This window comes from Lonchura striata, chromosome 3, assembly GCF_050655825.1.
Source record: "Lonchura striata isolate lonStrDom1 chromosome 3, ASM5065582v1, whole genome shotgun sequence".
NCBI lineage: Eukaryota > Metazoa > Chordata > Aves > Passeriformes > Estrildidae > Lonchura > Lonchura striata.
In genome coordinates, this window is record NC_140705.1 from 2,235,612 (window position 1) to 2,251,329 (window position 15,718).

General features: G+C 41.5%; 1 protein-coding gene across 4 annotated transcripts in view; it reads left to right on the plus strand.

Moving 5' to 3' along the window:
• FZD3 (frizzled class receptor 3) overlaps positions 1-15,718 on the plus strand; it is a 59,540-nt gene that overhangs the window by 26,499 nt on the left and 17,323 nt on the right. For 2 of the 4 annotated variants that reach the window (XM_077782484.2, XM_085574331.1), the window contains exons 3-4: positions 5,029-5,225; positions 7,506-8,523. In XM_077782484.2, coding sequence (XP_077638610.2) covers positions 5,029-5,225; positions 7,506-8,523 — 1,215 coding nt within the window. Of the gene's footprint in view, positions 1-1,345; positions 5,226-7,505; positions 8,524-15,718 lie in introns of all 4 variants that reach the window. The other 2 variants (XM_085574333.1, XM_085574334.1) reach the window with 2 other exon arrangements.

The window sequence follows — 15,718 nt, forward strand, 5'->3', positions numbered from 1 at the left end:
CTTTCATCCCTTGGAGAACAGAACCAGACAATTTTAAAGTCCCTTCACACAACAAAATCTGCACATTCACACAACACCTTCACACAACAACTGTGTTCCGTGGTGTGCCTATAATTTGAGTAGCTGCTCTTTCTGAGTAACAAAAGTGAGGATTTGCTAAGAAAATGATTGGGAGTGGGGGGAAAATCTGCACATTCCATCCCTCCTTTGGCTTTCATCCCTTGGAGGACAGAACCAGACCATCTTTTAGGTCCCTTCACACAACAAAATCTGCACATTCCATCCCTCCTTTGGATTTCATCCCTCAGAGGATGGAACCAGACCATTTTAAAGTCCCTTCACACAACAAAATCTGCACATTCCATCCCTCCTTTGGCTTTCATCCCTCAGAGGACAGAACCAGACCATCTTTTAGGTCCCTTCACACAACTACTGTGTTCCGTGGTGTGCCTATAATTTGAGTAGCTGCTCTTGCTGAGTAACAAAAGTGAGGATTTGCTAAGAAAATGATTTGGGGTGGGGGGAAAATCTGCACATTCCATCCCTCCTTTGGCTTTCATCCCTTGGAGGATGGAACCAGACCATCTTTTAGGTCCCTTCACACAACAAAATCTGCACATTCCATCCCTCCTTTGGCTTTCATCCCTTGGAGAACAGAACCAGACAATTTTAAAGTCCCTTCACACAACAAAATCTGCACATTCCATCCCTCCTTTGGATTTCATCCCTCGGAGGATGGAACCAGACCATCTTTAAGGTCCCTTCACACAACAAAATCTGCACATTCCATCCCTCCTTTGGCTTTCATCCCTCGGAGGACGGAACCAGACCATTTTAAGATCCCTTCACGCAACACCCGGAGCGCCAAAGCGCAGGCCACGAAGAGTTTATCTCTTCCTAAATAAGCATTTCTCTCTTCCTTCTCTCGGATTTCCCAGGATTGAATCACTGAAATCAATTTGGCTGCCAGGCCTCCCCCTGCCCTCTTTCCCTGTTCCTGCTGGAGCTGTTCAGCGGGCGCTCCTCGAGGCACATCCCGTTGAACAGAGAGCCTTTTGTTCCGCCCGATGTCACGACTTGCACGGCGTCCTTGGGCGAGAGCATGAAAAGAGTCTTTTCATCTCCCCGTGTTTTATTTTTAATAGGGAACGACGTCATCAGGAGGTGGAGGTGACCTTTCATCTCAGGAGCTGCGAGGGGGGAAGGCAATTTGGAGATAATTTTTGGGGTTCTGACAGAGGGAGCTGCCCACAGGCACAAACGCTGCCTCCGGGCGAGCGAGTCTCTTTTTCTGTGTTATCAGGAGTTGTTGTAGGGATTTTTGATTTTTTCTTCTGTTCTCCAGCTCAGCCTTTTCTTGAGTTTGAAGCTCACAGGATCCCAGGATCATTCAGGCTGGAAAAGATCTCCAGGATCAAGTCCTTCTCACCTTGTCCCCACCGCAGAGCTCCGAGTGTTGTTCCTTGGACACCTCCAGGGATGGGATCTCCAAAGCTCCCTGGGCAGCCCCTGCTGATGTTGAACAGCTTTTCCATCAGGAAATTCCCTCTGGATTCCAGCCTGAATTCTCTTTGTGAGTTTGAAGCTCACAGGATCCCAGGATCACTCAGGCTGGAAAAGATCTCCGGGATCATCAAGTCCTCACCTTGTCCCCACTGCAGAGCTCCAAGTGTTGTTCCTTGGACACCTCCAGGGATGGGGTCTCCAAAGCTCCCTGGGCAGCCCCTGCTGATGTTGAACAGCTTTTCCATCAGGAAATTCCCTCTGGATTCCAGCCTGAAGCCTCTTTGTGAGTTTGAAGCTCACAGGATCCCAGGATCATTCGGGCTGGAAAAGATCTCAGGTATCATCGAGTCCTCCTCACCTTGTCCCCACCGCAGAGCTCCGAGTGTTGTTCCTTGGACACCTCCAGGGATGGGATCTCCAAAGCTCCCTGGGCAGCCCCTGCTGATGTTGAACAGCTTTTCCATCAGGAAATTCCCTCTGGATTCCAGCCCGGAGCCTCTTTGTGAGTTTGAAGCTCACAGGATCCCAGGATCATTCAGGCTGGAAAAGATCTCAGGGATCATCAAGTCCTCCTCACCTTGTCCCCGTTGAAGAGCTCCGAGTGTTGTTCCTTGGACACCTCCAGAGTTGGGGGCTCCAAAACTCCCTGGGCAGCCCCTGCTGATGTTGAACAGCTTTTCCATCAGGAAATTCCCTCTGGATTCCAGCCCGAAGCTCCTCTGGCTTTCCTCCTGACCTGCCCCTTCACCTGGAGCTCTGCTTGCACACCTCGAGGTGCTCTGAGGTCTCTTCCTAAACCTCTGCAGCTCCACCAAAACCAAACGGATCTTTTACCAAAGGCTGAATTGCAGGAAAAAAGGAACTTGGGGAACGTCTTTTCTAAGCGGGAAGTGTATCGGATTAAATAGGGGAGGAATTATCAGGAGAACTTGAATTTTAGGAGTAGGTTTGTGAAAAGTTGCAGTGGCAGGAGACAAAACTTTGAGATTCGGGCAGGCGTGAGAGCAGGAACTCTTTTTCGTAAAGTTGTAACTTAATTTTCTCATTTTCAAGGCTTTTTGCAAAGAAGGGAAGTTAAACTCTTACCAGAATAAAAGTGGAATTCTTGTTTTATTTTCCATCAAGTAAAGACTTTCACCTCCAGCTTTTCCAGTCAGGTGTTGTAAGTCTCTGGAATCATTTTCTTGTGTCCATGTGGTCAAACAATGACTTTAACTCTGCTCTACTCACAAACACATAAATCAAAATAAATCTGAAGTACAAGTTCTGTTTGTCCAGCCAAACAGAAGGAGTTCCTTGAGTAACAAGAGCCTGTAAATGTAAATATTTCCTAACTGGTGCTGCCTTTTTCCTGGTTGGTAACTCTGGAGGCTCATCCTGCTCTTCCTGCTGAGTTTCAGTTTGAGAAATTGAGGGAATTTAATCCATTTGGTAAATAATAATGATGTTTAAAAAAAAACCCCACATTAAAATCATAGCATGGTTGAGTCCTGTGTTCCCATATTTTGCAGAGGGATGGAGATTTCTGGGAAGGATTGGAAGAGTAAAGAAGGTGGTAAGGGAGAAGTGAAATTTTTCCTCATAATTCCTTGTATTTCCATTTTCTGGTCACAGAAAATGACCTGCTTTTTCCTGTCAGATCGGTTCTACTCCATAGTTTGGAAAAAGAAAACGCTGAATTTGTTTAAAGCACTTCTCAGGAAATTTTGCTGCTTGAGAATGTAATCTTCTGCAGCTCCTCTTCAGCTGCACTTGTAACAAGATTTAGGATTTATATGGATTTATATCCAGCAGGTTCGTTTGTCCTTCAGCTACCGCGCTGCAAATTCCCAGGATTAGAATTCCTGCTCCTTAATCCTGCTGGGCTGTGGAAAAAACCCTGCTATCCAAATAATGGAGTTTTCCTAAAAAAATTCTGTGTAGAACAAAGCTGTTGATGAAGCCACTTTTCCCCTTCGAGCTGCAATTTGAAATACAAACCAGGAGAAGTTTTTTCCAGCCTGGGGTTTGTTTTATTCCAGAACTGAAGTTCTGTAATTCCACGGGAATATCATTAATCTTGCATTGACATCCAAAGAGATGGCGAGGCTTTGGGTGGTGGAATAAACCATGGATTAATTCCTGGTGAGTTTTGAGGAAAAGTCACAAAAAGCAAGAGCAGAATGAACCCACGCTGGACAGTGAGGTGGATTTTCACCACGCACCAGCTTTTTCTCAGACATAAATCCCTGTCCTCTTTATTTCTCCTCCTTTATCCTTCAGGAATGCTCCAGGCCAGCTGTGTTTGCCCAAATCTGGCAGATTTTCTCTCAGAGCTCCCAGGAGCGTCGCCCTCGTTGCCACCCAAACCTGTTGTAAAGCACCACAGGAGCTCCAGGCGCTGTTCATTTATCTTGATATTTTTATTTTTTCAGGTTTGGATGTCACGGTGCTTTCTGCTGCTTAGGCAAGAAATGACACCTTGGTTGTGTGGTTGTGCTTTCACCGTGATTACGGCCCTGGAAGCGCCGTGGCTGTGTGGGAATTTAAATAACTGGGATAACGTACGCCTGCACTGTCATGAGAGGAATGGAATCCACCCTCAGGGGGATTTATCCCTCTAATTCCCACTGATTTTAGCACAGATGGAGGCCATAAATATCCCTTGGGAATATTTTCATTATCCCCATGACCCCCCGTCTTCCTAAAACCCCCAAATTCCAAGTTCCATCCCGATGACCGTCCTCCCAGCATCCAGAAAGTCACGATGAGGCAAAAAGCAAAACGTTCCACCAAAGATCTGCTTGCAGCTACTGAATCCTCTTTTTTTGTTTGTTTTTTTTGTTTGGTTTTTTTTTTTTGTTTTTTTGGTGAGTTTTTTTGGGGTTTTTTTGTTTTTTTCCCCTTGGCAGCCCTTCCACCCCATGGCCCCCCGTCTTCCTAAAACCCCCAAATTCCGAGTTCCATCCCGATGACCGTCCTCCCAGCATCCAGAAAGTCGCGATGAGGCAAAAAGCAAAACGTTCCACCAAAGATCTGCTTGCAGCTACTGAATCCTCCTTTTTTTTTTTTTTGGTTTTTTTTGTGGGTTTTTTTGGGTTTTTTTGTTGGTTTCCCCTTGGCAGCCCTTCCACCCCATGGCCCCCCATCTTCCTAAAACCCCCAAATTCCAAGTTCCATCCTGATGACCGTCCTCCCAGCATCCAGAAAGTCGCGATGAGACAAAAAGCAAAATGTTCCACCAAAGATCTGCTTGCAGCTACTGAATCCTCTTTTTTTGTTTGTTTTTTTTTGGGTTTTTTTTGGGTTTTTTTTTGGTTTTTTGGTGGGTTTTTTGGGGTTTTTTTGTTTTTTTCCCCTTGGCAGCCCTTCCACCCCATGGCCCCCCATCTTCCTAAAACCCCCAAATTCCGAGTTCCATCCCGATGACCGTCCTCCCAGCATCCAGAAAGTCGCGATGAGACAAAAAGCAAAACGTTCCACCAAAGATCTGCTTGCAGCTACTGAATCCTCTTTTTTTCCGTTTGTTTTTCCCCTTGGCAGCCCTTCCACCCCATGGTGAACCTGGAGTGCTCCCGGGATTTCCGTCCCTTCCTGTGCGCGCTGTACGCGCCGGTGTGCATGGAGTACGGGCGGGTGACGCTGCCCTGCCGCCGCCTCTGCCAGCGCGCCCACAGCGAGTGCTCCAAGCTCATGGAGATGTTCGGGGTCGCCTGGCCCGAGGATATGGAGTGCACCAGGTCAGAAAAACCCTTCATTTCCCATTTTATTCCAGGCTAAAGTTTTATAACCCCATAAAAAGACGTTCTAAACGTTTTCCGTCACACGCGTTTTCCTTCCCAGTCCCCAGCAGCTTTTCCCGAGCTGTTGGAAGTGAGTTTCTCTTTCTGCCCACGAGATCAGCTGCAAGTGGGCTGGGTTTGATGAGGGTGAAACCTCAAAGCTGTTTGCAGAGCGTGTACCCCTTGCTGAGCTGCAAACAGCTCATGGCACAAATAAATCTGTGGAAAAACGGTGTTCCGAGCTGTTTGAGGCAGGACGTGCATGGAATTAAAAGCAGTGTCTTCCTGCTTTATTGGTTTTTTAAGTGACTCCAATGGTTAATGAAGCTGAGGAGCGGTAACAGGAAGAAATAGTTTACAGCTGGATTGGAGAGAGTGAAAAAAAATTAAAATTATTTCAGTTAAATAAGTGAGAAGATGTTTCTAGGTTACTGGGATTGCTCCAATCTCTCCTTTGAAACTCTAGAAGTCCTCAGCCTCCAGTCAGAGCTTTATTTACACAAATTAATTCCATTTATTAATGCTGGCCAACTCCACAAATATCTTCATCATAATTCCATTTATGAAAACCAGTGTCAACTCCACAAATATCTTCATCATAATTCCATTTATTAATACTGGTCAACTCCACAAATACCTTCATCATAATTCCATTTATGAAAACCAGTGTCAACTCCACAAATATCTTCATCATAATTCCATTTATTAATACTGGCCAACTCCACAAATATCTTCATCATAATTCCATTTATTAATGCTGCTCAACTCCACAAATATCTTCATCATAATTCCATTTATGAAAACCAGTGTCAACTCCACAAATATCTTCATCATAATTCCATTTATGAAAACCAGTGTCAACTCCACAGATATCTTCATCATAATTCCATTTATTAATGCTGGCCAACTCCACAAATATCTTCATCATAATTCCATTTATGAAAACCAGTGTCAACTCCACAAATATCTTCATCATAATTCCATTTATTAATGCTGCTCAACTCCACAAATATCTTCATCATAATTCCATTTATGAAAACCGGTGTGAACGCCACAAATATCTTCATCATAATTCCATTTATTAATGCTGCTCAACTCCACAAATATCTTCATCATAATTCCATTTATGAAAACCAGTGTCAACTCCACAAATATCTTCATCATAATTCCATTTATGAAAACCAGTGTCAACTCCACAAATATCTTCATCATAATTCCATTTATTAATGCTGCTCAACTCTACAAATATCTTCATCATAATTCCATTTATTAATGCTGCTCAACTCTACAAATATCTTCATCATAATTCCATTTATGAAAACTGGAGGCAGTGCCAGTTGGAATTTTGGTGTCACCACCTCACTGCCCTGCCTGATGGAGTGACTGCAGTTGTTTAGGAAAAGCTTTAAAATGTTTTTAAAATCCTGCTGCCATGGGCTTGAATCCACAGATTTCCTGGGATGGATTTTGCATCCTTACCCTCATTCTTAAAGCTCAAATTAACCCCTCACCTGTTTGATTTTTAAACTTATTTTACAGTTTCATCATTGAGCTGCGGGATGAGTTTGTGACTAAACAGTGCAGAATTTGATGGATTCCCCATTTATTTTGGATTGTCTGGTTTTGCTCCAGTTGTTTTGCCTGAAGTCACACCTAGAAATCCTGATTTTTGTGTCAGGAAGGATGTGGCCAGCAGGAGCAGGGGGGTCATTGTGCCCCTGGTGAGGGCACGCCTGGAGAGCTGTGCCCAGCTCTGGTCCCTCACTTTGGGAAGGACCTTGAGAACATCCGGAGGGGACAGTGAGGCTGGAGAAGGGCTGGGAACACACAAACCCTGTGAGGAACCCCTGAGGGAGCTGGGGGTGCTCAGCCTGGAGAAAAGGAGACTCAGGGGTGACCTCAGCACCCTCCACAGCTCCTGAAATGGGCTGTGCTCAGCTGGGGAACTGACAGAACCAGAGGACAAAACCTCAGTCTGCATCAAGGGAAATACTGGATATTGGGAAACAGTTTTTCACGGAAAGAGTGATAAAGCTCTGGAATGGCTGCCCAGGGAGGTGGTGGGGTTACCAAACCCTGGATGTGTTTAACAAAGCCTGGACGTGGCTTAGTTGAGGTGCTGGGCATGGGTTGGACTCGACGATCCCTAAGGTCCCTCGTGCGAATTCGGTGCGAAACGAGGTTCCCAGTCCCTGTGAACTGGGAGCATTTTCCCTGTGAGTATTTTCCTCTTTGCAGGTTCCCAGACTGCGACGAGCCCTACCCTCGCCTGGTGGACCTCAGCTCGGCCGGCGAGCCCACGGAGGAGGCCCCGATGGCCGTGCAGAGGGATTACGGCTTCTGGTGTCCTCGGGAGCTGAAAATGGACCCGGAGCTGGGCTACTCCTTCCTGAGGGTCCGCGACTGCTCCCCTCCCTGCCCCAACATGTACTTCCGCCGGGAGGAGCTGTCCTTCGCCCGCTACTTCATCGGCGTCATCTCCATCGTCTGCCTCTCGGCCACCTTGTTCACCTTCCTGACCTTCCTCATCGACGTCACGCGCTTCCGCTACCCGGAGCGGCCCATCATCTTCTACGCCGTCTGCTACATGATGGTGTCCCTCATCTTCTTCGTCGGCTTCCTGCTGGAGGACCGGGTGGCCTGCAACGCCTCCAGCCCCTCGCAGTACAAAGCCTCCACGGTGACCCAGGGCTCGCACAACAAGGCCTGCACCATGCTCTTCATGGTGCTCTACTTCTTCACCATGGCCGGCAGCGTCTGGTGGGTCATCCTCACCATCACCTGGTTCCTGGCCGCCGTGCCCAAGTGGGGCAGCGAGGCCATCGAGAAGAAGGCGCTGCTCTTCCACGCCAGCGCCTGGGGCATCCCCGGCACGCTCACCGTCGTCCTGCTGGCCATGAACAAGATCGAGGGCGACAACATCAGCGGCGTGTGCTTCGTCGGCCTCTACGACGTGGACGCGCTGCGCTACTTCGTGCTGGCGCCTCTCTGCCTCTACGTGGTGGTGGGGGTGTCCCTGCTGCTGGCCGGAATCATCTCCCTCAACCGCGTCCGCATCGAGATCCCGCTGGAGAAGGAGAACCAGGACAAGCTGGTGAAGTTCATGATCCGCATCGGCGTCTTCAGCGTGCTCTACCTCGTGCCCCTGCTGGTGGTGATCGGCTGCTACTTCTACGAGCAGGCATACCGGGGCGTGTGGGAGACCACGTGGATCCAGGAGCGCTGCCGGGAGTACCACATCCCCTGTCCCTTCCAGGTGAGCGGCCCCACGGCCCCCTTCCCTTCCCCTCCCTTCCCTTCCCCTCCCTTCCCTTCCCTTCCCTTCCCTTCCCTTCCCTTCCCTTCCCTTCCCTTCCCTTCCCTTCCCTTCCCTTCCCTTCCCTTCCCTTCCCTTCCCTTCCCTTCCCTTCCCTTCCCTTCCCTTCCCTTCCCTTCCCTTCCCTTCCCTTCCCTTCCCTTCCCTTCCCTTCCCTTCCCCTCCCTTCCCTTCCCTTCCCCTCCCTTCCCTTCCCTTCCCTTCCCTTCCCTTCCCTTCCCTTCCCTTCCCTTCCCTTCCCTTCCCTTCCCTTCCCTTCCCTTCATTATCCTGTTGTGTCTGTGACACCTGAAATGTGTCCCAGGAGCAAAGAGAATGTAGAAAATTTGGGTTTTCCTGGGGGAAATGGGTTTGTTTGTGTGTCCCAGGAGCAAAGAGAATGTAGAAAATTTGGGTTTTCCTGGGGGAAATGGGTTTGTTTGTGTGTCCCAGGAACAAAGAGAATGTAGAAAATTTGGGTTTTCCTGGGGGAAATGGGTTTGTTTGTGTGTCCCAGGAACAAAGAGAACGTAGAAAATCTGAGTTTTCCTGGGGGAAATGGGTTTGTTTGTGTGTCCAGGAACAAAGAGAATGTAGAAAATTTGGGTTTTCCCGGGGGAAATGGGTTTGTTTGTGTGTCCCAGGAGCAAAGAGAATGTAGAAAATTTGGGTTTTCCTGGGGGAAATGGGTTGTTTGTGTGTCCAGGAACAAAGAGAATGTAGAAAATTTGGGTTTTCCTGGGGGAAATGGGTTTGTTTGTGTGTCCCAGGAACAAAGAGAACGTAGAAAATTTGGGTTTTCCTGGGGGAAACGGGTTTGTTTGTGTGTCCCAGGAGCAAAGAGAATGTAGAAAATTTGGGTTTTCCTGGGGGAAATGGGTTTGTTTGTGTGTCCCAGGGGACAGACGAAGGCGACACGGGACTTGGGGGTGAACAGGATGGTTTTATTCACTGAGCCCCAAGACCCCCTCGAGAGGGGGGGCAAAGGTTTTATACAGAACTCAGGAGGAGGGGTGTAGGAACAGTAACCAAAAAGGGAATAGCAGGGGAGGAGTTTAGGGCAGAACTAACATATCACAAACCTATCAGGGGAAACGGGAGTGGAATAGTACAAATGGATCAATAGAGTGTTGAGCCTCCCTAAATAGACAGGGAAGGTTCCAGGGAAAGGGAGGATTGGGAACTTGGAGATGAGGAGATTAGGGATGGGTCGGGGGGGGAAACAGATATTAAACAAATATCAAATTAAAGACACACCACCGCATCTCCCTCTTTTCTTTGACAAAAGGAAGAATTCTGTGGTTTAAGCAAATTAATATAACATAAAATTATATGATAACTTTGTAAATTACTTAAAGGACATGAAAGACACATTATTGCATTTATAGGGCAGGAAGAGTAGTAACATCCTAAATCAGACATAAGACTGTACAAAACTTGCTGTTTTGCTGCTCTGAGTAACAATCTAAAACAATGTAAATAATTGAAACAATTGAAATAGAATGAAATAATTGACAGAAATTAAACTAAAAAAATTGAATTAGAATTATTAAAATCACAACTATCCAATTTAAATAAAATAATTAAATGGAATTATTGGAATTAAATATAATAGTCGTGTCCTCGGGCACGGTCCCTTCCCTCTGGGAACCTCCCCCAGCAGAGCCCGGGGCCAGGGCTGACACAACCACACCATGTCCAATTCTGGAGCGCCGAGTTCCTCGTGGAGTTCCTCGCTCAAAGCCCCGCTGCTGCCATTAAAAAAAGTCGTTGCCACGCTCAAATTATTGGGATAATAATTGTAACCTCAGGCCGGGTGCTGTTGGGACAGCAGAAGTTCCCATCAGCTGCTCGGTGATTTTCCCTGGAGTTTCTGGGCCCTGTGGCACCTTCAAAAATGTAAAAATCTTATTTTTAACCAACCTCAAGCCCAGGGCTCCAGAAGTTCCCATCAGCTGCTCGGTGATTTCCCTGGAGTTTCTGGGCTCTGTGGCACCTCCACAATATATAAAAATCTTATTTTAAACCAACCTCAAGTCCAAGGCTCGGTGAGTTTAGTTTTGGTCGTTGGCAGTTGTGCTGGGGAGGAATTTTGGTATTTAAACTCAATTTTCATCCTTTAATCCTCGTTCGCCTGTAGCAGTTTTGGGGTTTTGGTGGCCCAGAGGGGGTTTGTGCTCATTTTGTGCCGGGTACATCTGTACAAAATCCAAGTTGAATTTCTTCTGAAGACACCCAGAGCTTGCAAACCTCAGCTTTGAGGTTTTTTTCCAATAAACTGAGATTTATCTGCTGGGTTTAATTGAGTTATCACAGGCACAGAAGCCTCTAAGAGCCCTAAGATCAAACTCTCCACTGGTTTATCCAGATGCTGTTGAAAAGAAATTATTTTTGGGATCAATTGCCTGCTTTTGGGCCAAAATGGCAGATTGTTTTTGGAATGACATTCCTTAGATATTTGCTGCAAATTATTTTAAGGGAACTTTTATTTCCAGAGCAAATTTCTATTTTACAGCTGCGCGCAGAGGGATATTTAAAAATTAACATTTTGGCTCCGAAGCATTGAGTCACCAAAGCTCCCATTTAATGCCATAAAATATCAATTAAAGGTTTGGTTTAGGTTTGATAATAATAATTTTATTACCTTTTAACCCTTTCTGTTTTGTTGGGGGTTTTTTTCTCCGTTATTAGGGTGGGACTCCTCCCTCCCATCCAATGTGGGATTATTTTTATGGCAGGAAATCTTTGGCAATTTGCAGTTCCTGGGTTGGATTGAATCCTCACTGCTGCAGCTTTTAATCTCTCCAAACTGGCTGATGCTTAAAAACAGAAAAAAATTTTAAACAATTAAAAAAATTTAAAAAGGGTAGGAAGGACACGTGGCTTTCCCTTGACTCATTTCCAACACCTGCCCAAAAAAAAAAAAAAAAAAGGAAATTTTTATTGGAATATAAATTGAAACATTTAAATTAGTGACATTTAACGAGGCTTTTGAGGAGGCAAAACGCTGAGCAAAAAAAAAAAAATCATTTTTAAACCTCAAAACCGAGGGTTGGGATAATGAAAAAAATGGGAACTTTTAACCCCTCCATTTCTATTTTTTCCCCTCCTTAAACTAAACACGCTTCCCATAAATATTCAATAATCCAGATTTATAACAAACAGATTCCCAAAACTGGGGGGGGGGGAAATTATTTTATCCTTAGCCCCTAAATTAGGGGGAAATGTGGAGTTTTGTGGTGAAATCACATTTTTATGATTTTATGTTATTTAACAAAATTCTCACATTTCTGAGAGCAAAATGGAGAGAGGATTTTCCCCCCGGCGCCAGCAAATGAGGGGTTAAAAAAAGATTATTGTACGGGAATTCCTTCTGGAAAATTCCAAAATTCCCCAGAGGGAGAGGGCGGGTGGGAATTGCAGCTGGGGATCCTCCACAACCAGCCTGGGGTCGGATAAAAAACAGAAATTATCTGGGTGCCTGAAATCAGAAATATTCCCAAAAATCGAGATATTCCCAAGTGGTGAGTTTGGTCAGATAAAAACCAGAAACTGGGATTATTTGTCTGCTTGAAATGAGAAATATTCCCAAAATTAGGAATATTCCCAAATGGAAAATTTGGTCAGCTATAAACCAGAAACTGGGATTGTTTGGCTGCTTGAAGTCAGAAATATTCCCAAAAATTGAGATATTCCCAAATGGAGAGTTTGGTCAGATAAAAACCAGGAACTGGGATTATTTGGCTGCCTAAAATCAGAAATATTCCCACAATTAGAAATATTCCCAAATGGAGAGTTTGGTCAGATAAAAACCATTAATTGTGTTTATCTGGGTGCCTGAAATCGGAAATATTCCCAAAAATCGAGATATTCCCAAGTAGAGAGTTTGGTCATTTAAAAACTAGAAACTGTGTTTATTTGGCTGCCTGAAATCAGAAATATTCCCAAAATTAGGAATATTCCCAAGTGGAGAGTTTGGTCAAGTGAAAACCAGGAACTGGGATTATTTGTCTGCTTGAAATGAGAAATATTCCCAAAATTAAAAATATTCCCATGTGGAAAATTTGGTCAGATAAAACCCAAAAACTGTGTTTATTTGGCTGCTTGAAATCCTAAATATTCCCAAAATTAGGAATATTCCCAAGTGGGGAGTTGGGTCAGATAAAAAACAGAAACTGGGATTATTTGTCTGCTTGAAATGAGAAATATTCCCAAAATTAAAAATATTCCCAAGTGGAGAGTTTGGTCAGATAAAACCCAAAAACTGTGTTTATTTGGCTGCTTGAAATCCTAAATATTCCCAAAATTAAGAATTTTCCCAACTGGAGGAAGCCTCAAGGTGCCTTTTTGTGGGAATTCACCCACTGGGATTCCAATTTTCCCAAAGAAAGGAAAAATCCCATTTTTCCCCTATTTTCCCCAAGAAAATTCAGGACCCGAGTGGAAAAATCCCAATTTTTCCCAAAGAAAGGAGAAATCCCATTTTTCCCAATTTTCCCAAAGAAAATTCAGGACCTGAGAACAAAAATCCCATTTTTTTTTTTTTCCCCCAGTTTTCCCAAAGAAAATCCAGGATTTCCCATTTTTTTCCCCATTTTTTTCTGTTTCATGGGATTTATTTTTTTTTTCACCCACCCCTGGCCGGTGTTTATTTATTAAAATAGAATTTATTCCTCTTCATATTGAAATTTTTATGCATTTTCTGACAACATTGGACCAGTGGGTTTTAATATTATTAATATTAATAAATTAATACTGTCTTGACACACGCGGCTTGGCGATTTCTCCATTTTTGTGGACAAAAATTCCAATTTTTTTCCCATTTTTCCCCATTTTCCTGGGTTATTAAATAAATTTAAGGATTTTGGTGATTAAAGAAAATCTTTTCCCACTGATTCTTTAATTGTGATTAAAGCGGCAACAAAAGCCGAGTGAATGTTTAATAATGATTAATTTATAATATTAATTTATAATATTAATTCTATTAATGTATAATATTAATGACTTATAATAATTTATAAATATTGTGTTTATTTATTATGTTAATATTATATATTAATGTAATATAAATATATATATATAAACAAGTCATTAATAACCCTTGCTATTATATTGAATATATATCAGTGCAGTTACTTTAATTAGAAATAATAATTAATAACCCTTGTTATTATATTCAATATATACCAGTGCAGTTATTTTAATTAGAAATAAATCATTAATAACTCTTGTTATTATATTTAATATATACCCGTGCAGTTATTTTAATTAGAAATAATCATTAATAACCCTTGTTATTATATTGAATATATATCAGTGCAGTATTTATTTTAATTAGAAATAAGTCATTAATAACCCTTGTTATTATATTGAATATATATCAGTGCAGTTATTTTAATTAGAAATAATCATTAATAGCCCTTGTTATTATATTGAATATATATCAGTGCAGTATTTAATTAGAAATATGTCATTAATAACCTTTGTTATTATATTGAATATATATTTTTATTATTTAATTAATATTATATTAATTTATATTTAATATTTATTTATGCTTATTTATTTACACTTATTTATTTATAATTATTTATTTATACTTATTTATGTATACGTATTTATACTTATTTATTTATACTTATTCATACTTATTTATTTATACTTATTTATTTATACTTTTTCATTAATACTGATTTATTTATACTTATTTATTTATAATTATTTATTTATACTTATTCATTCATATTTATTTATACTTATTTATTTATACTTATTTCATACTGATTTATTTACACATATTTATTTATACTTATACTTATTTATTCATACTCATTTGTTCATATTTATTTATACTTATTTATTCCCTGAGGATTCCCAAATTCCCTGAGGATTCCCAAATTATCTAAAAAAGGAAATTAACCCATTTTTATCTAAAAAAAAAGGAAATTATCCATTTTTTATTAAAAAAAAAAGAAATTAACCCATTTTTATCTTAAAAAAAGGAAATTAACCCGTTTTTATCTAAAAAAAGGAAATTAACCCCTTTTTATCTAAAAAAAGGAAATTACCCCATTATACTTTTCCAGTAATTTCTTTTAATAAATCAAAAATGGAATTTTCATTTCTCCCTTCATAAGGTTTTTTTTAAGGATAAATTACTTGAATAAGAAATAATACCTAAATGATTTTTATTTTGAATTTAACAACCAGTTTTTATTTAATTCCGTAATATGATTTAAACTTCTGAAGGCTTTTGTTTTTAAACTTTAATCTTGTTTTTTATATATTTCTATATTTTAAAACTTCTACGTTTGCGACTATATGATATTACAAACTTTTATTTAAATTACACACTCATAATTTTAGTTTAATTATTCAATTTGGGAATTATTTCAATATTGGAGGGAATATATTGATTTTATGCTGAGGGAATATATTGATTTTATTCTGAGGGTATATATTGATTTTATATTGAGGGAATATATTGATTTTATATTGGAGGGAATATATTGATTTTATACTGATGGAATATATTGATTTTATACTGAGGGAATATATTGATTTTATATTGGAGGGAATATATTGATTTTATACTGAAGGAATATTTTGACTTTATATTGGAGTGAATATATTAATTTTATACTAAAGGAATATATTGACTTTATATTGAAGGAATATATTGATTTTATATTGGACGCAATATATTGATTTTATACATTGATTATTCCCTCATCCTCTCCTCTCTGCGAGAAGAAAAATGGAAAATGGGAATCCTGAAAAATTCTCATTTTCCAAAAGTGACAATTTTGCTCCAGTTTTCCCTTTCTAAAAATGACAATTTTGGTCCAATTTTCACTTTATAAAAGTGACAATTTTGGTCCAATTTTGACTTCCCAAAAGTGACAATTTTGGTCCAATTTTCCCTTTCTAAAAAAAGACAATTTTGGTTCAATTTTCCCTTTCCAAAAGTGACAATTTTTGTCCAATTTTGACTTCCCAAAAGTGACAATTTTGGTCCAATTTTCCCTTTCTAAAAAAAGACAATTTTGGTTCAATTTTCCCTTCCCAAAAGTGACAATTTTTGTCCAATTTTCCCTTTCTAAAAAAAGACAATTTTGGTTCAATTTTGCCTTCCCAAAAGTGACAATTTTGGTTT